This window comes from Malaclemys terrapin, chromosome 13 (genome assembly GCF_027887155.1).
Source record: "Malaclemys terrapin pileata isolate rMalTer1 chromosome 13, rMalTer1.hap1, whole genome shotgun sequence".
NCBI lineage: Eukaryota > Metazoa > Chordata > Testudines > Emydidae > Malaclemys > Malaclemys terrapin.
Window position 1 is genome coordinate 43,108,364 of NC_071517.1, and position 25,390 is coordinate 43,133,753.

Genomic DNA, 25,390 nt, shown 5'->3' on the forward strand with positions numbered 1-25,390 from the left:
ATCATAAATTGGTGGATCCCTCTATTTGGAGGGCAGCCCATGGGAAGCAGATTAGGTGAATCCCCTAGTTTGAGGGTGGTGAGGCTTTGGGTGCTCCCCAGTATTGGGCAGACCTGGATGTGGGGGACAGCTACTGGGATCTTATCACCCATGATGCCCTGGAGCAGAAATGAGCACCCCTTACCCATCATAGTCTGGGGCAGGGGTGATGGGCACTCATTACCCATCATGCTCTAGGACAAGGAGCAGCTATTACCCATCATGGCCTGGGGCAGGAGCCCTCCCATTACTATCATGCCTTGGGGCAGGGGGCAGCCATTTACCCATCATGCCCTGGGGCAGGGCTCTAGGACAGGGAGGGGCAGGGGTGAGAGGCGCCCATGGCCCATTTTGCGGGGGAGGGAGCAGAATGAGAGAGGGGGCGGGGCAAGCTCAAGGCCGTGGTTGCTAGGGCGGCCTGGTTGCTAGGGGCGGGACCAGGCGCGGGACGGTTGCCACGGAAGCGGGGTGTCGCTAGGGGGCGGTGCGCGCGTTGCTAGGCGGAAGCCGCGCGCCGAAGGACGAGGCGGGGCGGGGGGCGAGCAGCAGGACCCGGATGCCGGCGGGCTATGGAGTTCCACTTCGATGTGGACGCGCTGCTCGGGGAGCGGGTCACGGCGGTGGACCAGCACCTCCAGCCGCCGGGCCGCAGGGGGCCCGGCTACACCGCGGCCCATAGGTAACCATGGCAACGGCCTGGCCGCCCCGCGCGGGGCCGCTCCGGGGTGATGACAACTGGCATGGGGGGGGGGCTAGGGCACCATGGGTAACGTGCCCATCACCCCTGCCCTAGGGCACCATGGGTAACGTGCCCATCACCCCTGCCCTAGGGCACCATGGGTAAGGGGGGGACCCTGCCCTAGGGCACCATGGGTAACGTGCCCATCACCCCTGCCCTAGGGCACCATGGGTAACGTGCCCATCACCCCTGCCCTAGGGCACCATGGGTAAGGGGGGGACCCTGCCCTAGGGCACCATGGGTAACATGCCCATCACCCTTGCCCTAGGGCACCTTGGGTAAGGGGGGGACCCTGCCCCAGAGCACCATGGGTAACGTGCCTATCACCCTTGCCCTAGGGCACCTTGGGTAAGGGGGGGACCCTGCCCCAGAGCACCATGGGTAACGTGCCCATCACCCTTGCCCTAGGGCACCTTGGGTAAGGTGGGGACCCTGCCCCAGAGCACCATGGGTAACATGCCCATCACCCTTGCCCTAGGGCACCTTGGGTAAGGGGGGGACCCTGCCCTAGGGCACCATGGGTAACATGCCCATCACCCCTGCCCTAGGGCACCATGGGTAAGGGGGGACCCTGCCCCAGAGCACCATGGGTAACATGCCCATCACCCCTGCCCCAGGGCACGATGGGTATTGGAGGGGTGTCTCCTGCCTCAGGGCATGATTGGTATCCAGAGAATCCCATAGGTAATGGGTGCCCATCACCCCTGTCCCAGGGTGCACCTTCCCTAGTGTGTGGTGGGAAGGAGATGCCTGTCACCACTGCCCCAAAACTGCAGCCAGGATGTGGTGTTGTCACTTATCCCGACTAATGGCACCGGAGTAGGGATGTAGATGGGGGCCCTGCACCAGGCAGTAGGTGAGGGTTTGCCTCAGCGCTCTCCACATGCACAATTGGGGTCAGTCCTCAGCTTCCCCATGGTCAGCCTGTCCCCAGGCTTTGCCAGGGTGGCTTTTGCTTGATTTAGAGCACCCCAGAGCGTCCAGTCGAGGGTGGCACCAGGAGGGAGTTGTTTTGGAGAGCCTGGGTCCTTTAGGATCATTGGCATTTCCCCCCATTTGCTTCCTCTGGAGCCTTCCAAAGTGGTGTTTTCGGGCTATAGGAGGCAAAGTTATTTCTGGATATCACCCAGACTCCAGGATGATGGGTAATAGCTATTCTCTGCCCTGGGGCGTGATGGGTAATAGCTACCCCTCATCCTTGCCCCCAGATATGATGGGTATTAGGCACCCTTGTCCTGAGGAATGATGGGTAATAACTGCTCATGTGATTGGACCTTGGTGCAGCTGGGTAAAAGGAGCATGCTGGGTAAATTCCACTACCTGTGCTGGGAATAATCTGCCACCCCTTGCCTGTGGAGCATGCTGGGTAATTGCCACCACTTCCTCATGAAGTCACTTGCTTAAATGGCCTCTGGAGTGTTTTGCTGACTTCTCAACTATGGGGCGGAGGTAGAGGAAGGGCCAGAGCCCCACATATTGTAACCTACAACCCACAGTTCCACCAGTGAGCCACGGGCCTTGCATCTCCAGGCGGCCACGTATCTGCACAGCAGTGCCATGTATCCATGCCACGGTGTCCCTGGAGTGATGTAGCCCTGGCTACGGAAGAGCCTGGCCCCTCCCAGTGAAGGACTGAGAAACATAGGCTGGAGATTGGGGTGTGTGGGGCACTCCTGGGTTCCATTCCCAGCTCAAGAAGGGGAGTGGGGTCTAGTGGGTTAGAGCGAGGGGTGGGGCTGGGAGTCAGGACTCCTGGGTTCTAGCTCTGGGTGGGGAGTGAAGTCTAGTGGTTAGAGCAGGGTGGGGGGAGCTGGAGGTCAGGATTCCTGGGTTCTAGCCCTGGCTCTGGGAGGGGAGTGGGGTCTAGTGGTTAGAGCGGGGGGGCGGGGGGAGCTGGAGATCAGGATTCCTGGGTTCTAGCCCTGGCTCTGGGAGGGGAGTGGGGTCTAGTGGGCTAGAACAGATCTTGGTGTTTAGTTGTAAATGGCGGGGGAAGGAGTAACAGAATTCAGCAGAAGGCAAAACTTTGTTGGATCCCATCAACTCCAGCTCCAGACGGGCTGGGCAGCGTTGATCCCTACATCCTATTCCCCAGGCCTTTGTCCAGACAGAGGTACAAAATTTTCCAGTGCTCAGACTCCGCCCTCCTCCCTTGGAGAGAGACTTGCATAGGCTCAAAGATCTGCCCAGACAGCGCTAGGGGATGGGCCCTGACACCCAGTTGCAGAGCTCCCCCACCAATCCCTCCTAGCTCGACATCCCCTAAAGAATCCTCCTCCCTTCAGACGCTGGTAGACAGTTTTTGCAGTGGTGAGGCTGGGAGCCTGTCACCAACATACAGCCGATTAAATCTTTCCGCTCTGCTGCTGCTTCATGTCTGCGCTGCCTAATGGATTGTGCCAGAGTACTGTACAGTGGGTTGTGAGAGTCCCTCATGATCCCCCGAGGCCCTTCCATTGTGGCTTATATTGTGGGGATTTTATGTTAAAGGACTGAGGGGGTGGGCTGGTGGATAGAGCAGGTGGCCAGGGCATTATGGCCCCCTGGGTTCTACCCCCAGGTCTGGGAGGGGGTAGGGTCCAGTGGGGTCATGAGGGGGCTGGGAGCCAGGGCTCCTGGGTTCTATTCCAGCTCTGGGGGGAGAGTGGTTAAGCAGAGGGGACTGGTAGCTGGAGAACAATAGGGTGTTGTCCAGCTGATGTTTTTCCATGTGAATGCATCTCAGACACAGACTGACCTCCTGCAGTCTCCCCTCCCCCTGTGACATTTAGGGCACAGACCCCTTTCCCTCAGCAAAGGTTGGGCACAGCCCCTCCTTCTATGGGTAGGTCGGACTCCAGCGAGTCCTAACTCCTTTGCTCTCTGGCCTCCTCTGCTCAGGGTGGATCTGCAGCAGCAGCTCATGACCATCATAGACGAGATGGGCAAGGCCTCGGCCAAGGTAAGGCAGGGTTTGGAAACCGAGGGGTTAATGGGAGGTGGGATGGGATCAGACTCTGGGGTGGGGGGAAATAGGGATACCAGGATCAGCCAGATGTGAGCTCTCCCACCCTTGTTTAACCCGCCCCTCGTTTATTCCCCTCCTGTTATTTGAAGATGAAGGCTCATCAGCGAGCTAGAAAATGGGTGAGCTCAGGAGGGTGGGGAATGGGACAGTGGGGCTTTCCCCTCTAGGGCACGCTGACTCCGACGTGGCCCCAGGGCAGGGTACAGGCTGGCTTTGATCCAGGGCTGAGCTGTGGTAGTTCTCCTCCCCAGCACAGCTTTGCCCTCTGCTCCAGCTCACCCCAAATCTGTTTCTAGGCCCAGAACCTGCCGGTCCCAATCACCAGCGCCTCACGGATGCAGACAAACCACCACGTTCTCTACATCCTGAAGGACAATGAAGTGAAGACGTGAGTCCCCCTGCGACCCGGGTTTGGTTCCCGAGCTGGCCCTGTGGAGAAGGGCACGTCATTCTGCATCAGACCAGTGGGCCATTCTGGCTTATTAGCTGGCCTCCCCAGATCAGACCCATGGGCCCATCTAGCCTGGTATCCTGTCTCCCCAGATCAGACCATTGGCACAATCTAGCCCAGTATCCCGCCTTCCTGCATCAGACCCACGGGCCCATCTAGCCCAGTATCCTGATCAGCACAATGAACCCTTTGGTTCTGCCCCTCACAGTAGCCAGTGCTGGGTACTTCTGAGAAAGTTATAAACTTCCCCCAACGCACTCTACTGGGCAATACTCTCAGATGATGAGAGATTCCTTCTTGACACCCACCCCCTTCCTCAGGTGGGCATCAACCCCTGTCCTGAAGCCTGAGAATTGGATATGTCTACACCAGTGTCTGCTCCCCTGCATGCCTCATTCAGCTCTTTGACAGGGTAATATCCTGCAGCAGTGAGTTTCACAGGTCCTCATTCCCTCCCCCTCTACATTCACCATACCATAGATATTGGAAGAGTAAATGGGACCCTAGCTCACCTGTCCCTGGCTCCTCTGTCCCTATGCAGCTAGTACCATAGAGACCAGAGGAACTTCATGCACAGACAGGACAATCTCGGCATCCCATCAGTGTGTGTCTCCTCTCTCCCAACTTGGTGCTGTCGCTAATGTCCCCTCTTTTCCTCCCCCATTGCAGAGCGGGGAAAGGGGCCATAATCGGCTTCCTCAAGGTCGGCTACAAGAAGCTCTTCCTGCTGGTGAGTTGCTGTAATGCAGCTCTGAACTAGAGACCCAATAGGGGGCGCTCTCCCCCTCAGTCAGCGCTAACCCAATGCTCTAGAGCGACACTAGGGGGTGCCGTGCTGCAGGGAGCGGGGTGGATGGCTCAGTAGGGGGCGCTGTCCCCTTACAGTCCGTGCTGGCCCCAGTGCTGTGCTGTCTAACTGGCCTTTTGTGTTCCACTGTGATCCTTGTTACTTGGATCTATTTCAGTATCAGGGGAAAAATCTCTGTTGGAAAAGGTTCACCCAGCCAGGGCCGGCTTTAGGCCGATTCCCCGGAATCGGGCCCCGTGCCAGGGCCCTGCGCCTTAGGCGCCTTTTTAATTTCTTTTTTTTTTTTACTCACCCGGCGGCGGCCCACTCCGGGGGTCTTTGGCGGCATTTCAGCAGCGGGGGGGGGTTTGCTCTGGAGGTCTTCGGCGGCATTTCGGCAGCGGGGGGTCCTTTGGTGCCACAGAAGACCCATAGTGGACCCCCCGTCGCCAAAGTGCCGCTGAAGCCCCGGACCGCCGCCGGGTATTTGAATCAGGCCCCGCATTTCTAATTGGACCCTGCACCCAGCTTTAATCAGGACTCCTGGGTTCTATCCCTGGCTCTGGGAGGGGATTGGGTTCTAATGGGTTAGGGGGTATCCGGGAGCCAGGACTCCTGAGTTCTCTGACCTTTCAGGGGAGGTCACCTATTCTGGGGCCCCCCTGGTTATTCAATATTCTCTCGCCTCTTCCCCCTCCCCGCCAGGATCGCCATGGGGCTCACAATGAGGTGGAGCCGCTGTGCGTGCTGGACTTCTATATCCACGAGTCACTGCAGAGGCACGGCTACGGGAAGGAGCTCTTCCAGTGCATGCTGCAGGTGAGAGCCGGGGCCCAAGGGAATTGCTCTGTCTGGGAGGGTCCCTCTCACCCCTTTCCCGCCTCCCTGCCACACCGGGTGGGAGGGTTTGGGGATCACCCAGACCAGTAAGAGGGTCTGGCACCACTTGCCGTGTAAATTTGGGTGCTGTCGTGTTCTGTGCTATGGCTCAGAGCTCTGATTCCAGGCACAAAGGTCTCACCCTGGCTTCCACCTACCTAGTTACTCCTTGCAGGGTGACCCAAGTCCCCCCAAAACCTGTCTCCCTGAATTCTGAATTACCCCACACTTGGACCTTTCCCCTCTGGTTCCCCCTCCCCCCCCCCCCAAAGGGGTGAAATCTGCCCCCAGTTATCAGTTCCCTTTGTTGCACAGGCTGCACCCTAGAGACCGGCTTGGGGGAGAAATAAAGGAAAAAGTTGATTGAATAGAGAAATCGCAGAGCCAAATGGGAAATAGTGAGGGAAAGCCAACGCAGACGAGCTCCGCAGAAAATAAAGACGCCATCTCAGGCTTCACGCTTCTCTATTAGCCAAATTCCCTCTCCTAATGCCAGTTACCTGAACGGTTTCCCAGCATGCCCCCTGTCCTAGTAGTCCGTTTTGGTCAATTTCACGGTCATAGGATTTTAAAAATCAAAATTTCATTTCAGATATTTAAATCCGAAATTTCACAGTGCTGTAATTGTAGGGGTCCTGAGCCAAAGTGATTGGGGCGGGAGGGTCCGGTCACAAGGTTATTGTAGGGGGGGTTGCAGTACTACTACCCTTACTTCTCCGCTGCTGCTGGCGGCAACGCTGCCTTCAGAGCTGGGCAGCCAGAGAGCAGCAGCTGCTGGCCGGGAGCCCAGCTCCGAAGGCAGAGCCAGGACGTGCAATTTGGGAAACGCCGGCCTCCCCCATGAAATCTGGCCTTTTGTATCCTGTACTATACAGATTTCACGGGGGGAGACCAGATTTCACGGTCCGTGACATGTTTTTCATGGCCATGAATTTGGTAGGGCCCTACTCATTCCCCACCCCCTGAGCCAGCCAGTACCCTAGCTGAAGATGTTGCTTGCACCGTGGGTGTGTTTAATCTTGACCCTGTGGCCTTGACTAATCCGCGGCTGCATCTCCTCTCGGTCCATCCGGCTGTCAGCGCGAGCGAGTGCAGCCCCACCAGCTGGCCGTGGACCGCCCCTCGGAGAAACTCCTCTGCTTCCTCCGCAAGCACTACAACCTGCAGGGGACCATCCCCCAGGTGAGTCGCGCCCTCTAGCTCTTCCCACCATCCTCTGGAGGGTGGGGGATGGACACACCCCATTGTGCCCAGGGGTTGGCGGGGGGCATGTACTGAGTGATTTATTAGGAGCAGCTGCTCTCTCAGCTGCCAGCCATGCCGGGGAGCTGCAGCGGAGAAGGCTCTTGCCCCATTGGAGGGCCATATTCTCAGGTCTGATTCTCAGGTCCCTGCCCCGCTCCTGGGCTTGGATGTGGCTTCAGGCCACGTTTGTCCTCCTGGAGCAGGAGGGGCCTGAGCATGACTGGGCAGGGCAAGGGGGAGGCTGGCGAAGGGCAGGTGTATGAGGGTATCCGGGGGGGGTGGTGCTAGGGGAATGGGGGCGGGGGAGGCTGGCACTGGGGAGAAAGGGGGCAGAGGAGAGAGGAGCGGGGACTGGTGCTGGGGTGCAATGTGGTCGGCAGGGAGTTTGGGGAGGGGCTGGTGGTGGGGCGGGGTGGGGGCTGGCAGCAGGCAGGGTTGGCCGGGCTGGGGAAGGTGGCTGGTGCTGGGGTGTTGGGGGCTGGCGCCGGGCGGGGGAGTGGGGGCAGGAGGCATCAGAGGCAGGAGTTTCTCACTGTCCATGGCCTTCGCTTCTCGCAGGTGAACAACTTTGTGATCTTCGAGGGCTTCTTTGCTGACCAGCATGGTGAGTGGCCTGGCCGTGGGTGGCCCTCCTCCATCAGCATGGAGCGCTTCCCCGCCATGCAGCCCGTACCCTGCACAGACCGGCGCCAGCTGGGGGCTGCTTTGATGGCAGCTGCAAAACCCAGCCTGTCCCTAGGGGGTCAGCGTTGGTCCTGCTACCCCATTGCGTAGGCAGGGCTACCCCAGAGGTCTGGGGTTTAGACCAGGGGCTAAGCCCACAAATCTGGAGGGCAAGTGGCAGCCCCTGGGGGCAGCAAATCCCCCAATCGGAGCGATAACAGCACCACTCAGTCCTGCTTTCTGCCTGGTGGGTCCTGTCTCTCCACTGCCCTGTGGGGTTTCAGGCCTGAAGCCAATGGGGGAAGTGCTCTTCACCCCCTTCCCAGCCAGCTACTCTGGGTGACGATCAAAAGGCAAACAAAAATTGTGGTGTGGCCCCTTTAAGGCCAGGTGCATTCTGGGAGTTATAGTCCCCCCAAGGAAGCTAGGGCTAGGCTTGGTGGGAAGGAACAAGACCTCGGCTGTATCCTGCTTCTCACCCGGACAAAGGGCAGAATGGGAAACTGAGGCACAGAGCAGCGAAGTGACTCACCCAGCAGGCCAGGTGGCAGTGCTAGGAATAGAACCCAGGTGTCCTGTGACCTGGTCCACTGCACTAACCCTTAGACAACCCTGCCTGTTTGAATCCTGTTAAACTCCAGGCCTCCGCTCTCTCCTGTGTCTGAGTTCCACAGGCTCATGCTGACTTCATTCATATCACCCGGAGGCGGTGGGATTTAACCCTTTGTGCTGCCTTCGTGTCCTCCTCCCGCTGCTGATCATCCCAGAGCTGCGGTGGAGGGGCAGGGGGCAGCGTTACCGAATGCCTCTGGAACTTAACATCGCTCTATTTCCCCCCTGCTTGGGCCTGTCTCGCCTAGATCCTCCCTGCCTGAAGTTCCTGGCCCCCATGCTGCCAGGCCTCCTGTCGCCCTGGGGGTGGCGTTCTCTCTAAGCAGCATCAATGCAGTACGGAACATGAACCGCCCCCTGAGTGTCTCCTCCCCTGCATCTAGCCCTAAGCCTCACACAGACGCCCCTTCTCCTCCTCTGTCCTGTGAAGCCCCCCTGAACCTTGGCTGATCTGACCCCATCCTGCCAGCTTCCCTGCCGCCGCTTCAGCACCTCTGTGTGCAGAGCAAGTGGCACATTACAGCTCGTTGCGGTCTACATAGCGCATTCACCTCTGTGCAGAATGATAGGCTGTCACCTAATGCAAGCGTTATTGCAACCACAGCTGTAATGCAGCTACATCTGGGGTGGGCTGCGGCAGCTCCTTAACAACCAGGCAGCAAGATTTCACAGAGCTCCTCAGCCTAGTACTGAAATGCAGCCACTTTTGGGGTGGGGCAGCTGATTAACAGCCACACAACAGTGCCACCCAGAGATGGCTTAACCAGGGCTGAAATGCCACCACCTCTGGGGTGTGGCAATTGGATAACAGTCGTGCAGCGACACAAGGACCGCTCACCTACCACTGACCTGCCTTGGGGGTGGGACATAGCAGCTGTTTAATATCCATCCAGAGCATAGGGCCAGATGTGATGAATACAGTGACTAGCAGCTGTTTGGGACAGGAAGTGAAGAAGAATTTTTCCTAAAAGTGTAGGGAAGCTAGTGGAAGTGGGACTAGGAGGAGATGAATGAAGAGTGAGTACTGCTTGAATGTGAGTGATCAGCACCTTGAAAGAACACTGCCCCCTATGGGTCAGCACTTACTGACCCCTACTGAGCCCCCACCCAGCTCCCTGCACCACAGTGCCCCCTAGTGCCACATAGGGGCATGGAGGTCTAGACTTCCACTGTCCCATCATTCACCCAGTACCATGCTCTGAGTCCTAACCTATAGCAGCATTGGGAGCAGGCTGGCCAATGCAGCAGCAGTCTGTCGCCCCCTTGAGGCAACTCAACCACACCACGCCCTGCCGAACCAAATCCATCCTGTGCCGGGGTTGAAAACTGTCATTGAAAGGCAGCATGTGGGATCGAGCCCTGCAGTTCGCCCTGCGACGTTCCGAGCCGGGGACTTGCAGAGACCGATTGAATCAGCGTCTGTATCTAGCCGCTTTTATCCCAGTCACGCGATTTCCATTCCCTTGTGTTTTCAAAACCCCACCCCGCTGGAACAAAGAGAGTCCTTTGTCTCCCACCCACACCAAGCGGGGAGCTCGGGACAGCTGCCATCTCCCACCGGAAACACCCACAGGTCACCATTTCCAGCCCGTCGGTCGTGGGCTGCCCGACTCCAGACACCTCTGGCCTGGCTCTCAGAGGTGCTGATCACCCACAATGCCACTCGTAGACAGTGGGAAGTGTGGATCCTCGGGCAACTCAGTTTAGCTGGGCACAGAGAAGGTGAAGGGGTGACGATCCTAGGTTGACCAGATGGCAAGCGTAAAAAATCGGGACACTTTTTTTTTTTTCAAGGGGCGGAGGGTAGAGTTGCCTATTTAAGACAAAGCCCCTAATCTTGGGACATCTGGTCACCGTATTTGATCACTGTCTAGCGGTACCTGCAGGGGGAAGAGAAAACTGATAGTAGGGGGCTCTTCAGTCTAGCATAGGGGTTCTCAAACTTTTTTTGCTGGGCCCCCCATTGAAAATATTTCAGGCTGTGCTGACCCCCCTCACTCTTGGTACCAGACATTGCTTGTGCAACATCAGTGCAAATCCCTACAGAGTTAAGTAACTGTACTATGCCCCCCTTACTTCTGCGCTGCTGCTGATGGAGGCGCTGCCTTCAGAGCTGAGTGCCCGGCCAGCTGCAGTCACTTTCTGGCCACCCAGCTCTGAAGCCGGCACTGCCACCGTGTAGCAGCACAGCAGTAAGGGTGGCATGGTATGGTAATGCCACCCTTACTTCTGCGCTGCTGCTGATGGCAATGCTGCCTTCATAACTGGGCGGCCGGAGAACGACAGCTCCTGGCTGGGCACCCGGCTCTGAAGACAAGGAAAAAGGACGAGCAAGAGAAAATTATGGACTTTTGTTCGTATTTCAAAAATCCACCCAGACGGAGGTCAGAGGACCAAAAAGGAGGTGATATCTGGGAAAACCCAGATGTATGGTAACCCTATAATTTGTGTGATCTCGTGACTGCCCTACAATATCCTTGAGACCCCCTTTTGGGTTGGGACCCCCAGTTTGAGAAACGCTGGTCTAGCAGACAGAGGTCTAACAAGATCCAATGGCTGGAAGATTGAGACAGGTACATTTTTACTAGTGAAGGGCATTAACTGCTGGCCCAGCTGTATTCTCCATCACTGAAGATTTTAAAATCAAGAATGGGTCTTTTTCACCCCCCCTAAAAGATCTGCTCTGGTTCAACCAGGAATCAATCCAAAGCCGTTCTGTGGCCTGGCTTATCCAGGAGCTCAGATTACAAGTGTCCCTTCTGCCCTTAGACTCTAGGAAGTGGATGCTAGGTGGTAGGGGCCCAAACCTGCAAGGGAGGCTACAGTCAGAGGCTGCTCTTGGAAAAGTTGGCCCGAGCATCTCTGAGGACAGGGAGCGTCTCTGTGTTCTGGGTTTGGACGGCTCCCAGCACAGCGTGGTCCTGAGCGGTGACTGAGTGCTAGGGGAATGCAGATATAATAGCGACGACTGTTCCTTCTGCTCAGCCAGTTCGGCTCGAGTTGGATCCCTCCTGGCAGAAATGCTAATGCCCCTTGAGGCTGCATCCCGTTCAGGGGTGCGTGGGTGCCCTACACGCTGCTTTGTAGGGCAGCCCCTTTCTTCCATGGTGGGGCAGCTGGGTAACAGCCGCACATTAGCACCGCACAGGGATTGCTCGTCAGATGCTGAGATGCAACCACCTCTGGGGTGGGGCAGGGAGGGAACAGCTGCACAGTGATGCTGCACCAGGATCGCTCATCCAGGGGTGAAATGCAGCCACCTCTGGGCTGGGGTAGTTGGAGAACAGATGCACAGTGACACGGCCCAGGGATCAGTCAGCTAGTGCTGAGATGCAGCCACCTTGGATGGGGAGCAGCATCCATTTAACGGCGAACAGCAACAGCGCACGTTTTGGAAAGGAAAGGAAACCCACAGGGTGCGCTGCTTAGAGAGGCAGTACAATGCAATCAGCCATGGTGAATTTGGCCAGGACCCCGGGGTGCGTTTGTTGTGGTAGCGCTTACTAGCCCAGGTACAGCCCAGGACCCCATTGTGCTTGGCGCTGTACTGACCCAACCAAAGCGATGGGCCCTGCCCCAAAGACCGGGCAATCGAAGTTAGGCCAGGAGTGATCACGGCCTAGTTTGGAGTGCTCCGCGGGAAAGCCAAGTCTGCCAGCAGAGGCCTCGGCTGGCCCTTGAGCCGTCTGGTGAGCCCAGGATGGGTTTGAAACCTCCAGTTCTGGGACGTGGGAGTTACCCCTTCTGGCCTCCGCCTTTCTGGACTGACCTTTCTCACCCTCTCCCTGCAGCTCCGGTGAGGAAGTTGCCTTCAAAACGTGCCGAGGAGGAGATAAAACCCTACTCTCTAACAGACCGAGAGTGTAAGAGACCCGATGCGGCGGCCCAGGGTGGGGGGCAGGGAATGGGACATAGGGCCTTTCCCCTCTATGGGGCGCTGCTCTGATCCAGCCTGTGGATGGGGGACTGGCTGGCTAAAGGGGGTGGGAAATGAGATACAGGGCCATTCCTCTCTTAGGGGGTGCCCACTCTGATCCAGGCCCGGGGAGAGGGGCGGAGCAGTCTGGTTGGCTCAGGGGGTGGGGAACGGGATAGGGGGCGCTGGCTGTGATCCAGCTTGTGGATGGGGGACTGGCTGGCTCAGGAGTATCCCCACCTAGGATGTGCCCCACTGTTCCCAAACAATCCCAGGAGGTTTGCTGTGGCGCCCCTAGTGGCTGAGAAGAGGCAGCACGTGGTTGTAATGAACATCAAAGGGGGGTTTGAGGCTGCTGGACCCTGTGGGCCCCTAGCCTGACTAACCCAGCCTGCACTGCCTAGTGTCACCACACAGGGGCGCCTGGACTCAGCAGGGCCGTGACAGGGGGCCCCCCAAAATGAGGCTGCTGGTACGTCTGGTTTTCAGTATGTCCCTCCCTTCCCCCGTTTGCTTTGACTGGAATGGGGGAGGCTAGAATGATTCCCCTTTCCCTTCTGCCCCCAGCCTAGCTCCTGCACTGTCCGCTCCCCTTCTGCTTCCCCCTTTGCCTCCCTCACCCAGCGCATACCCCGGAGGGTTCTTTACTGCCATGCACAATAATCCCACTTCACCCACCAATCAGCCGTCAACCACACTGCCCTCTCCAGGAGCCACTCCCACAGCTGTTGGGGGGGAGCCCACCTCCCCCCTGATGGGGGAGGGCAGATCCCTGCCCTCCACTTTGCAGAGAGGACAGACTAGACCCCGCCCCCCACTGCTAGCTGGAGGGGTTCATCCCATGGCTATCACCACACGGCAGGGGCAGATGGACGGGACTGTGGGTATTATGTTCTATCAATCCTATCTGGCCCCCATCACCATAGGATCTGAGCACCTCACAGTAGCCCTGGGAAGCAGGGCCCTGCTATTATCTGCCTTCTGCAAATGGGGAAACTGAGGCACACAGGGAGGCTAAGTGACTTTCCCAAGATCATTCAGGGAGCCTGGGGCAGAGACAGGAATAGATCCTGGGTCTGCCTAGGCCTAGACAAGCACCCTCACCACTGGGCCATCTCTAGACAAGAGGGGCTGAGAGCTGGAGAACAACCTGGGCCCCTCTTTCTTAACATGCCCTTATGTCACACGTCCTGGGCTTCTCTAGCAACAGGAGGCCCCAGAACTCTATGACTCTGCAAGGTTCACCCCCTCCCACTTCGTTAATCCAGGATCCCGAGGGGCCCCAGGCTGTATCTGGGTTAGGAAGAGGGGTGGGGGGTATGAAGCAGGGCTGGAGGGTCTGATCCTGGGCGTCTCCCTTCAGTCCTGAAGGAGGAGGTGGAGCCACCCTGGCCCTTCAACCAGTCGCATTCGCTGAACCGCTCCAGCAGCCTGGGGAACTCGCCGGTTCGCACCTGCCTCAAGCCCTTCCTCAACGAGCAGGAGCTGCTGCGGAACCTGCGCCTCTGCCCCCCACACGCAGCCGCCCACCACCTGCTCAACGGCGAGCAGGGTGAGCCGGCCGCCCAGAGACGGAGAACCAGGTACGGGGCGGGGGATGTTGCTGCTCTAACCCTGATGGACCCAGCTGACCTTGTACCTAGGAGCGTGGGCCCTTTTATGGAGGACATCCTGCTGGGCAGTGCCTGGTCACAGGGATCTAGGCCGCTGGGCAGTGTTGGGTCATTCAGATTTGGGTGGCGTCTGGTTGCAGGGAGAGGGGCGGCATCCAATTATGGGTGGCTTCCATTAGCGGGGCTCTTGGCTGCTTGTCAGCGCCTGCTCCCGGGGATTTGGGGTCTGAGCTGCCAGGTGGTGCCCGGTTCCGGAGATCTGGGTCGCTGGGCTTTTGGACGGCATCCAATCCCATGAGATCTTGAGAATCTAGAACTCTGATCCTACAGATCTTGGATCTGGGCTGCTGGTTGACATCTTGTCCTGGCAATTTGGGGGATGTGGGTGCAGGGTGGCCTCTTCTGACTCAGCCAAGAACCATAGGGGAGGGGCAGTAAGGGGGACAGTGCCCCTCCTCCTCATTCTCCTGGCCCTGTGTTTTGAACTGCGCTAACCCACGGCTGCTCAGCTCTGTCTCCTCCCCCAGTTACCCGGAGGGGGCAGCTGCAGACTGGATGTGGGGCCTCCCTGCTCTGGGTCAGACTCAGTGGGGCTGTGAATGTGGGGGAGTCGCTCAGCACCAGGGAGGTGGAAGCAGCAGTCGCGTCATTTGGCGAGTCCTGGCTGGACCACCCGCTTTGCACGCTTATCCTGATCCTGCACGTCTTGCACACCCACCCCAAGTGCTGTCTTGGGGGGAGTTGGCCTTATTTTACACACACTGCCAGCCCTTGGTTTGCACGCCCATGTCAAACTTATCCCCTTCCCTGGGCTGTAGACGCTCCCGCTGAGGCCCGGCTCCCCACCCACTAGCGTTGCGTGTTCGCTCTGATACCAAGTCAGTGCAGATTGCCCTCGATTTACACTGGTGAGGTGTCGAACTGGTGCTGTTTCCCCTGCTTTCGCACGTCTGCATCGAGTGCTAGATTGGTGCCAGCTGCACTGGCTTTCCCATTCACGGCAACTCCCACATCGGTGCAAGGTGCACTAGTTTTGCATGTTCCCACTGAGTCCTGGGTGGGTCTCTGTCACACTAGTTTTGTATGAGTGCCGGATCGGTGCAAGGAGACCTTCTTTCGCATGTTCACGCCGAGTGCTGCATCAGCACAAGTTGCACTCGTGTTGCACGCTGTGCTGTGGGATCTGTGCAAGCCACACTGATTTTGCATGCCAGGTTGGATCCGTGTCAGCTGCGCTGATTTTGCACACTCGTGTTGCACACCACCATGTTGCATCCATGCCAAGTGCTCTGATTTTGCTTGCTCACCCTTTGCAGCTCAGATGTTGGATTTGTGGGAGCCACACATGTTGGATCTCTGCATACCTCACTGATTTTGCATGCTCACCTGTTGCACATTCAGATGCTGGATGTGTGCGAGATGCATTGATTTGGCACGCGCAGATGTTGGATCTGTGCAAACCAAGTAGTTTTGCACACTCACCCTTTGCACACCAGCACGTTGGACCAGTGTGAGCCACACCGCTTTTCCACATTTGTGCTTTGCACACTGGGTTGGATCTGCATCAGCTTTTGCATGCTTGTGTTGCACATAATAGTGTTGGGTCCCTGCGAACTACTCTGCTTTTGCACACTCGCACTTTGCCTGCTCAGCGTGTTGGATCCATGTGGACTGCACTGATTTTGCGGGTTCACCCTTTGCATGGCCGGGGCCAGCTCAGTGCAACCCCCACTTGTTTTGTACGCTCACGGTTTGCACCCACGGCTGGATCCATGCAAGCTGCACTAACTTTTGCACACTCGGGCGTTGCATGTCCAGGTCTGGATCAGCGCAAGCCGTGCTCTGAGCTGCTCTCACTTGACATCACTGCCAGCCAGTTTCAGCTCTGGGCTAGTCACCCAGCTTTGCCGCTTGCCCCCTGCTTTCCAGCCGGTTGGGGGGGGGTTATTCCCACTTTTTCCAGCACGGTTGAATTTGGCCCAGCAGAAGCAACGCCTGGCGCCTCTAGTCATTCCCACTGCACCTCCAGAACCGCACAATAGCGGGATAAGAACCGGAAGTCACTAGCCATCTCTTTTTGGGTGGGGGGGAAGGGATCTTCCTAGGTCACATTTTCCCCAGCCTGCCTGGGATCTAACCTGTCTTCTCTCTGTCTTTCTCTCTGCCCCATCCTCCCCATCCCAGCTCCCTCACCCGCTCGGAAAACACCAGCCATTGACGTCGCCGCTGTGTCCCCCACCCCTGTCCCGGCTTGGTCGTCCATTTGTGTCTTGAGATCTCGGCAAGGGGCGGGGGTTCAGCCCCATCGCGCCTCCCCGGCCCTTTTTTATGCGCTTGGGGGGGCTGGCGCAGACGCCGGGTTATTTCCGGGGCTCAGTGGGTGTTTTTCCTGGGCTGCTTGTTTTTCTATGGAATGATCCTAAAACACCCTCCGAAGAGGGATCCGGTCCCGTTAGCACAGTAGCTCTCCCCCGCCCCCTTTTTTTTAAATATGCGTATGTTGTACTTTGGATCCAAAACTCTCAGAGGTTTACAGTGGGAAATCTGGTTCTGATCGTTCCTCCCGTGCCAGATCTCAAAATGGGATCCGCTGCTTGGTGCCTGATCAGATCCTCCCCCTTTTGTTTGTAGGTGGATTTAAAGCGAAGGATCCACTGAAAATTGGCAACTGCAGACTCAGAAATAGGACCCCCTTGTTTGTCTTGGGTTCTAAGTGGGATCCACTCTAGCTTGCCAGGGGACTCAAACTAGGTCTCCTCAATCCACTCTAGAACCAGGTCCCCTTGCAGATCACCAATGGCTTACTTAAGGATAGAATCCATGTGTGTTCCTTAGTGGGTGGATCTAAAAGCAATCCACTAATTTGCTGACTTGAGAAAGGGATCCCTTTATTTTTCTGAGTGGCTGAATCTAAAAGGGATCACCAAATGCTAACCTCATAATCAGAAATAGGCTCCCCTTATGTTTTTCGGTGGATCTAAGTGGGATCCAATGTGGGTGGAGTCTAGAGCAAGGTGCCCCTTGTGGTTCATGCTTGCTGGATTTAAATGATTACTGCTGATCACCTTACTGGTTATGTTTCTTAATTGGTGGATCTAAAAGGGATCTGCTGCAGGTCACCAATTCCTGGTTTTAAAATGAGATCCCATGTGATTTGCAGTCGGTAGATTTAAAAAGATCCACTCTTGCCCACCAACAGAAGACTCTGAAATAAAGTCCCTTTGTCTTGTGGTGTTGCTGGATCTAAAAGGGATCTGCTGCTGATTACCAGTTGCTGGCTTCAAAATATGACTCCTTCCTTGTTTCCCAGTGGCTGGATCTAAAAGAGATCCAGTGCAGATCACCAGTAGCTGTCTCCAGAATAAGATCTGCTTCTGCATTCTCTTGAGTGGGTTAGAAAGGGATGTGCTTCATGCTGCCAACTACTGAAACCAAACTCAGATTCTTTGATTGGTGGATCTGAAAAGGGGCCCACCTTAGCAACACCCAAGACCGACAGGCTCCTGCGTCCTCCAAAGGCGATCCGCTACATGTTGCCCATTGCTAAATCCAACAAATAGAGCCCGCCCCCAGCTTCCTGGTTGGCTGGGCTGCCATATGGCTCCATTACAAATGCCTCCTAAAAAAGTTGTCTACAAATTGCCAATGGCTAGAACCTCCAGAGGGATCCACTGTCTACGGCCAGATCCCTCCGAGGGGTCCCTTCAGCTGACAGATCCATGGTAGGGAGCTATGGAGGATGCCCCCAAAGGAACCACTGTTAATGACTTCTCAGTTGCTTTTGCCCCAGTTCCCCTGAAGGCATCACAGCTGTTCGTGTGCAGAAGAGTCCAGTGGATTAGAGTAGGGGGGTTTGAGAGCCAGGACTCCTTGGTACTAGGGAGCGGAGGGGCCTAGTGCGTTAAAGCAGGAAGGCTGCGAGTAGAGATCCCTGAGTCTCTTCACAGACTCACAATGTGAAACTGGGCAAGTCCTTTCCCCGCTCTGTGCCTCAGTTTCCCCATCTGTAAATGAGGATAAAATTAGGGCCCCATCTCCCAGGTACGTCATGAGGCTTAATGAAAGTGTTAATTAGTTAATAATTATTAACACTGGAAAACTTTGGTTCTAAATCCTCCCTGACCCCAATCTGGTGCACTTATTTTTAAATTATATTAGAACCTGGAGGCCCAGCTGAGATCAGGGCCCCTTTGTGCCAGGCGCTGCACAGACATACAGGGAGAGACAGTCCCTGCTGCAGCTGAGATCAGGGCCCCATTGTGCCGGGCGCTGCACGGACACACAGCGAGAGACAGTCCCTGCCCCAGCTGAGATCTGGGCCCCAGTGCGCCAAGCACTGCACAGGCACACAGCGAGAGACAGTCCCTGCACCAGCTGAGATCAGGGCCCCGTTGTGCCCTGCCTCAAAGAACTGACAATCAGACCAGGCAGATAAGGGAAGGATTGTTCTCCCCATTTTACAGATGGGGAAACTGAGGCCAGAGAAATTCATGCCTAGATCCTCAACGGTTTGTAGATACCTGTGATGAAGTGGGAATGTTCTATAGTAGTTATATGAGACATATACATGCCTCAGTTTCCCCGTACTCAGTGCTCCCCATCAATACCGTGACAGCGGCAGCTTCTTCCAAACAACGTAACCGTTGGTTAGTCACCCGGCACACGGCAGCTGGAGGTTCTTAGGTCAGCGTGGAGGAAAGAAGTTCAAGCACAGTGAACTCCATGGTCAGGCGCTGTCTCTCTCAAGCCGACCTCCTTCCTCCGCTCCCAGCTTCCTCCCGAAGCCAGTACTCCTCCCCCACCTCTCGCTCGTTTGTTCTGGGCTTTTTGTTCAGCTTCCTGGCAGAGGGGCGGGGAAATCCATGAAGCCCTGGAGCTCAGTCCTCCCTCACTGGCCCCCTTGTTAATCTGGGTCAGTTTCCACCAGTTCCTTAAGGGCTCTTGGTTCCACCCAGGCAGGGAGGGGACCCCCACCTATGTCTCTTAGCCTACTCTGAGAGCAAACTTAAATCTGTTCCTCCACTGGGTACCAGTGCCACATGCAGGGGAAACTGAGGCACACACAGGCCTCCATACAAATACTATTGAAAGTCCCCACTTCTTCACAATGCCCATTGAACTCACTAGCTGTTACCTACTTAGATGCCTGGGAGGATCTGCACCTCCAGGACTTGCCAAAGGTCACACCCGCACATTGGCAGAGCTAGGAACTGAGCCCAGAGCTCCTGGTTCCCAGCCCAGGGCCTTGTCCACCAGCCTTCCAGCGCATCGCTAGCTCACTGGGTTGACAGTGTCTCTCTGATCTCTGGCCCCGTTTGTCCCCTCCCAGCCACCCAGGGCTCTGAGCTGCCTTCGGTCGTTAGCGGGAACATGAGCTTTTGTTTACATTTCAATAAAGTTTGGAGATTTTTTTAATTATTATTCAAAACCTTCCACGGACGCCTTTGTCGTTTATTGTTGCACCACGGAGGCTGAGGGCAGCTGCACTGTTCTGCCCGTCTCGGCTCTGGAACCATCTCCTGGGGCTGTGCTGTCAGGAGGGGAGTGGGGTCTAGTGGTTGGGGGGGGGGTGCTGGGAGCCAAGACTCCTGGGTTCTATCCCTGGCTCTGGGAGGGGAGTGGGATCAGTGGATTGACTCTTGTCGGTCCCTGCAGGTATGTAGCACATTGCTAGGGGTGGGGGCGGGTCTGTCTGGGGGTACAGAACCACTAGTGGTTGCCTAGCCAGCCCCGTTCACCAGCTGCTGGGTGCCCTGAATAATAAGCTAAGTGCAGCAGTTTGATTGAACCCCACCTGGAGGACTGCACAGGACCCCTTGATGCTGCCCAGGTCTGGAGTATAATCCAGGATGGCTTTGCCAGGCGCTGCCTTCGCTGCTTTGTGTCAGCTGGGATCCTCTCAGGCCAGTAGACTGATCCCTAACATGGCTACCATCTTCCACCTCCAAGGATCCCAGAGTGATTTCCACCTTTGCTGAAATGCAGCCACCTCTGGGGTGGGGCAGCTAGGGAACAGCCCCACAGCAATGCTGCACGGGTGTCACTCACCCAGTGCTGAAATGCAGCCACCTCTGGGGTGGGGCAGCTAGGGAACAGCCCCACAGCAATGCTGCACGGGTGTCACTCACCCAGTGCTGAAATGCAGCCACCTCTGGGATGGGGCAGCTAGGGAACAGCCCCACAGCAATGCTGCACGGGTGTCACTCACCCAGCGCTGAAATGCAGCCACCTCTGGGGTGGGGCAGCTAGGGAACAGCCCCACAGCAATGCTGCACGGGTGTCACTCACCCAGCGCTGAAATGCAGCCACCTCTGGGGTGGGGCAGCTGGGAAACAGCTGCACAGGGACTCTGTGCAGCCACTTAGGACAGGAAGTGAAGTGGGTCAGTGGATCTTGTAGGGGGAAAGGCAGGGAGGTGAAATGCAGGTGTCGGAGTTGGGATTCGGACAGGGCCCTGTGCAAAGGAGGTCTTTCAAGATCACGAGGGTTGTCAGGAACAAGGGCATCAGCGCTGAGTGCCAAGGAGGAGTGCCCCAGGCTGAGCTGCCACCCCGTTCCCTTCAGCACGGTGTGGGCCATGGGGTCAGTACCGCCTGGGAGGGGAGAGCGCCCCCTGCTGAGCCCCCCACCTTAATTCCATTCCATCACATTGTCTGTGCTCCCATGCCATGTCTGGCCTCCCCCCCTCCCAGCCTGGCATCCCCCCGTCCCTCACCTTCCACCTCATCCTCCTCACCCTCGCCGTCTCCTCCCCTCTCTCCTCCAGGGGGAGCGCTGTGGGGCAGGACGGCCTGGTGGCTCAGCGGAGTTCCTACAGCCGCTACGGGAACCCTGCCCCGTTGCCTGAGGGGGTGGCCGGTGGCGCTGAGAGGAGAGAGGGTGAGTGGGGCAGGTGCAGGATGCCACACTGAACCGGGACGGGGTTTCCAACTCTTACTGTGGGCGGGGGGGTGTGTGTCCGGACTGGGATCGGCCCTTGGCATCCTGGCAGGTGGGAATCTCGCTGCTCTGAGCCACCCACCTCGAAGCGCAGCACACAGGCTGCAGCTGCCCCCAGAGCCTGGTAGTTCAGGGGGTCCTGTCCCAGCCCCTTGGAGCCTGCCAGAGTGCTGCCAAATCTTCACTGGTTTCTTACTGAGCCGCCACCCCACACCCTGCTACACTCGGCATTGGGGTCAGCACTGACTGCCAGGTGTACTGAGACCCCCACGTCCTCCCTGCTCCCTGCAGCACAGCGCCCCCTAGGGGCATACTGGAACATTGGGGCCAGCAGAGCTACTGACCCCACTCCCTGCAGTCCCGAGGCGGCTAGGGTAGGAGGTGGGGGGATTGGGAGCCACTATCAGGGAAGTTACAAGAATTGCTGCTCACTCCCCATTTTCCTCGTTGACCCAGAGAGCAGCCGAGAGCCACTAAGGAGACTCCAGGACTCAGAAGGCCGGTAAGATTCCTGCTTCCGCTGCCCGCCTCTGGGACCCCTCCAGGACACCCCCAACTCCACAACCTGCTCTCCCCATGCTATCCCTCCGCTTCTGGGACCCCTCCATGACCCGCCTCCAACCTGCGTTCCCCACACCACCTGCCTCCCCTCTGCTAGGATCCCTCCCTGTGCTCCCCATGACACCAGCATCCCCAACTTCTGGGACTCCTCCGTGATCCCTCCTCCTTTGGCTTTTGTTCCTTACACGGCCCGCCTCCCTCGTTGCTGGGAGCCCTCCCCTCCCCCTGATCCACCGCCCTTGGCCTGTGCTTCCCACATCACCCCCCACCTACACACACACACACTCTAGCAGTACTCGAGGGGACACTGACTGGTGCCTCCCTCTCTCTCTGTCAGGTTGGACAGCACAATAATCACCAGCCAGGACCCATCACATCCAGCCCTCCTACCCCAGCCAGGTGAGGCGGTCCGTCACTCTGAGGGCACCTCCCCTCCCACCGAGCCGGCCCTGACGGACAGGACTAAAGACCCAGGCATCCGGAAGGCCTCGGAGTCAAAGCCCTCAGGCCGAGGAGATCCTGTGGACTGCCTCCCTCCACGGCTCGACAGCAGGTGGAATGACCGAGCCAGAGTGCCATGGGGGAAGCAGCTATCTTGGACAGTAGCGGGAGTGTCACGGGACGCCCAATGGATCCGCTACAAGCAGGAATATCGCAACACCAGGCCCTGGTGAGCAGGGGGGCAGCTAGCACTAAGCCAGCAGAGACCCAGGCCAACAGGCCCATCTAGTCGGGTATCCTGGCTCCTGTCTATTGCACCAGACAGACCAATGGGCCCATCTAGCCTGGTATCCTGCCTCCTCCCTGCCGGGACCAATGGGCCCATGTCGCTTGGTATCCCAGTATAAGCTTGATTGTCTACTGGCTGGAAGGATTCCCCTGAAATTCCACCTGGTCCATCCCAGCCCCTGGTGGCTTTGGTCTGGAAAGTTTGGGAGGGGCTGTCACATGAGGTTTTGGGGAGAGAAAAGGAGGCCCCAAGACCAGGCACCAGTGTCCTCCCCCGCACTCCCCCCCCCCCCCCCGCGGTGTTTTCACTCTCGTTAGCACTGGGGGTAGTTGGCAGGGAGAGAGGAGCCAGGGAGGGGTCACTGCGTGGAGGGCGCAGAGCTGGAGACATCAGGGAGCTGGGCAGTGGGATACGTTCTCTCTAAACCCGTGTTTGGATGGGAAATTGGGTTTTCGATGAGATGGAATTGTTCCGTGAAAAGCAACTGCTCCTTGTGGGGAATTTCCATTCCCGCCCCCACACCTCAAAAAAACGAAAATATTTCAATTCTGCAAGGCCGCCACAGAGCCTTATGGGAGTTGTAGTTCAGTTTACTCCTGTCCCCATGGTCGACTATGGGCCAGGCTCCCTGGCTGGACTATGTCTCCCATGATGCATCTGCCTCTCCTCACCAAGAGACTGTGGTGAATCATGGGAGATGTAGCCCCTCTAGGAAGCCCAGCCTAGGGAAGAATTTGGGGGCATGAGACACCTGAACTACGATTCCCATTATGCAGCATGACCAGGGGCTCCCATGATGCAACCGCCTCCCCTCTCGAAGAGCTCACAGTTAAGGCTGCATGTCTGTCACAGTCACGGAGGTCACAGATTCCATTACTTTTGCAGCGGCCGGTGCAACTGACTCAGGGGCTGCCCGAACATTTTGGCTGTGGGAGGGGGTCTCATGTCCCTTTGGCTCCTAGGTGGAGGGGCCAGGGGGCTCTGTGCGCTGCCCCTGCTTGCAGGCACCACCTCCGCAGCTCCCACTGGCTGCGGTTCCCGGCCAATGGGAGCTGCAGAGCCAGATCTCGTGGCAGGGGCAGTGCACGGAGCTCACCTAGCCTTCCCTCCCTCTAGGAGATGCAGGACATGCCGGCTGCTTCCGGGGAGCTGCGCGGAGCTGGGTAGGGAGGCTGCCAGTCCCTCCAAGCCCACCCAGCACCAGCGGGGGTCCTAGGCCGTGTACTGCCACCCACCACCCCCAGCACCTGTGGGGGTCCCAGACCATCCCTCCAGCACCTCCGGCCGCCCTGGTCCCCGGAGCACCCGTGGCACCCTGGCCCAAGTTTTAGTTAGGGGCATATAGTACAACTCATGGACAGGCCACGGGCATGTATTTTTGTTTACTACCCGTGACCTGTCCATGACTTCTACTAAAAATACCCATGACCAAAACATAGCCTTATTCATGGTACATCATCAGATAGATCTACAGTGGAGGCCCAGCCTACAGCAGAATAACCCTTCTGAACTGCAACTCCCATGATGCATCTGCCTCTCTTCCCTGAGAGACTGGTGTATAATGGGAGATGTAGTCCAACCTGGGAACCTGGACTGAAGACACCCGAACTACAACTCCCATGAGGCACTGTAACAGCTTGTTTAAATCAAAATATTTCACTTTTCAGACTAAATGTTTCCTATTTGAATTTTTGCTGAAAGATTGAATGTTTTCACGGGGACCTGCCCCTCTCCCCCACCCCCTCATTTTCCAACTAGTTCTGGGTCAAATGCTGCCATGGGTCATAGCAGAGCACCCAACTGCCCTATCCTAGATACATTCCTATGGGGGTGGGACATCTGTGGGGAGGAGATCCCCCTGCCTCCCTGCTCTCTGTCTTTCATCCCTCATCTAGACACCATCATTCATGTCTTTCTCCATCTCAATCTCTAAGCTTCTCTATGCCCCGCCTCCCAGGCCCCCACTTCCTGGCTGCTCCTTGCTGGGGCATTAGAGTTAACATCAATGGAGAGGGGTGGAGCCAGAGATGCAGAGGGTGGGGTCAATGGAAGGTACTCAAGATCAGGGCTGTGACCCATACCAGATAGCAGGGAGCCACTGCCCCTTTCCATGGTGCTGGGGAGTCCAGGCAGAGAGGAGTGGGATCCCAGTATGGAAAAGGCCAAGCCCCAATCGATTGTTTGCATATCCTGGTTATTTGGTGCTACGGGGGGTTTACGTTTCCCATCCTGCCGGTTCTGGCCTCTGCACTTGTACGATGGTTTTAAGAGCGGCAGGGTGTCGGGCCTTTTAAAGAGAATGAAATAAACAAACCAGCGAACAGATGGATCTGCAACTCCCCCATGAAGAGAGCGAGATCTTGTTATTAACCTTAAGCACAAGCACCCATTGACTTCATGAAGCGTGTGCTCACTTGCTTGCAGCATCATAACGGTTTGCTTAAAGCAATTACGGCAGGATCTTGAGAATGGGATCTGGCAAAAATCCTGGCAGAGTCTTCAAGAGTGGCTTTGAACAGGCACTTGACACATGATTTGAGTTAGAAGATGGTATCGATGGATTTCTTCAGCACGGGGGTCGGGTGGCGTTCTGTGCCAAGGAGCACTTTTTTAGAGGCCTGGGATTTTGTGCATTTTTTAGGTTTTTCGCTAACTATTTTGGTCATTTTCAGGTATTTGGTATTTTAATAGATATCTGTATTATCGGATGACGCCATGATTTACGGGCAAGCGTGCCATTAAAAAAAGAATTTCATGTCAGAAATCAGCTCTTTTTAAAAAAAAAAACAAGTCACGGATTCACAGGACTCGTGCTCTTTCTCAGCTGCGTACGGTCCCTGGGAGGAAGCCCCTACAGGGTGACAGTCCTTCTTGGGAGTCCACTCTCTCTTGGGCGTTAAGCCGTAAGCCCCTCCGCCTCCTGGAACCGTGTCCCTCTGAGCCTTCAGCATGCCTGTCTCTTGCCGTGCGCCCCCTCAGGGAGTCTACTTGCTCTGGACCCCTGGGGCCTCCACAACCAGAAGGAATAAGGCAACCCCGATATCTAGCCTGCCGTGACTCTCAGCCAGCATAAAACAGGAGGGTTTATTGAGCGCCTGAACACAGCATAGAAAACTCTCAGAGCCTCAGGCCTAACCTCCCTCAGCACAGTACATCTAGGTCTCTCCTGCATCCAGGTGGGCTCTGCCTGCTCTCTCCACAGCCCAGAA

At 56.9% G+C, this 25,390-nt stretch overlaps 1 protein-coding gene across 3 annotated transcripts; it reads left to right on the top strand.

Moving 5' to 3' along the window:
* Nucleotides 1-577: 577 nt before the first annotated feature.
* ATAT1 (alpha tubulin acetyltransferase 1) lies at nt 578-24,931 on the top strand. 3 transcript variants are annotated; one of them, XM_054047436.1, is made up of 13 exons: nt 578-718; nt 3,659-3,719; nt 4,082-4,173; nt 4,906-4,966; nt 5,729-5,842; nt 6,983-7,084; nt 7,706-7,751; nt 12,214-12,285; nt 13,702-13,921; nt 20,718-20,830; nt 21,347-21,392; nt 21,789-22,121; nt 23,298-24,931. In XM_054047436.1, the coding sequence occupies exons 1-13, from the start codon at nt 609-611 to the stop codon at nt 23,395-23,397; spliced, it is 1,470 nt and encodes a 489-aa protein (XP_053903411.1). In that variant the 5' UTR covers nt 578-608; the 3' UTR covers nt 23,398-24,931. The 3 variants fall into 3 exon arrangements, with proteins under 3 accessions (XP_053903411.1, XP_053903412.1, XP_053903413.1); XM_054047437.1 differs by lacking the exons at nt 20,718-20,830; nt 21,347-21,392; nt 21,789-22,121; nt 23,298-24,931 and adding an exon at nt 16,136-19,384; XM_054047438.1 differs by lacking the exons at nt 20,718-20,830; nt 21,347-21,392; nt 21,789-22,121; nt 23,298-24,931 and adding an exon at nt 16,583-19,384.
* The last annotated feature ends 459 nt before the right edge of the window (nt 24,932-25,390 follow it).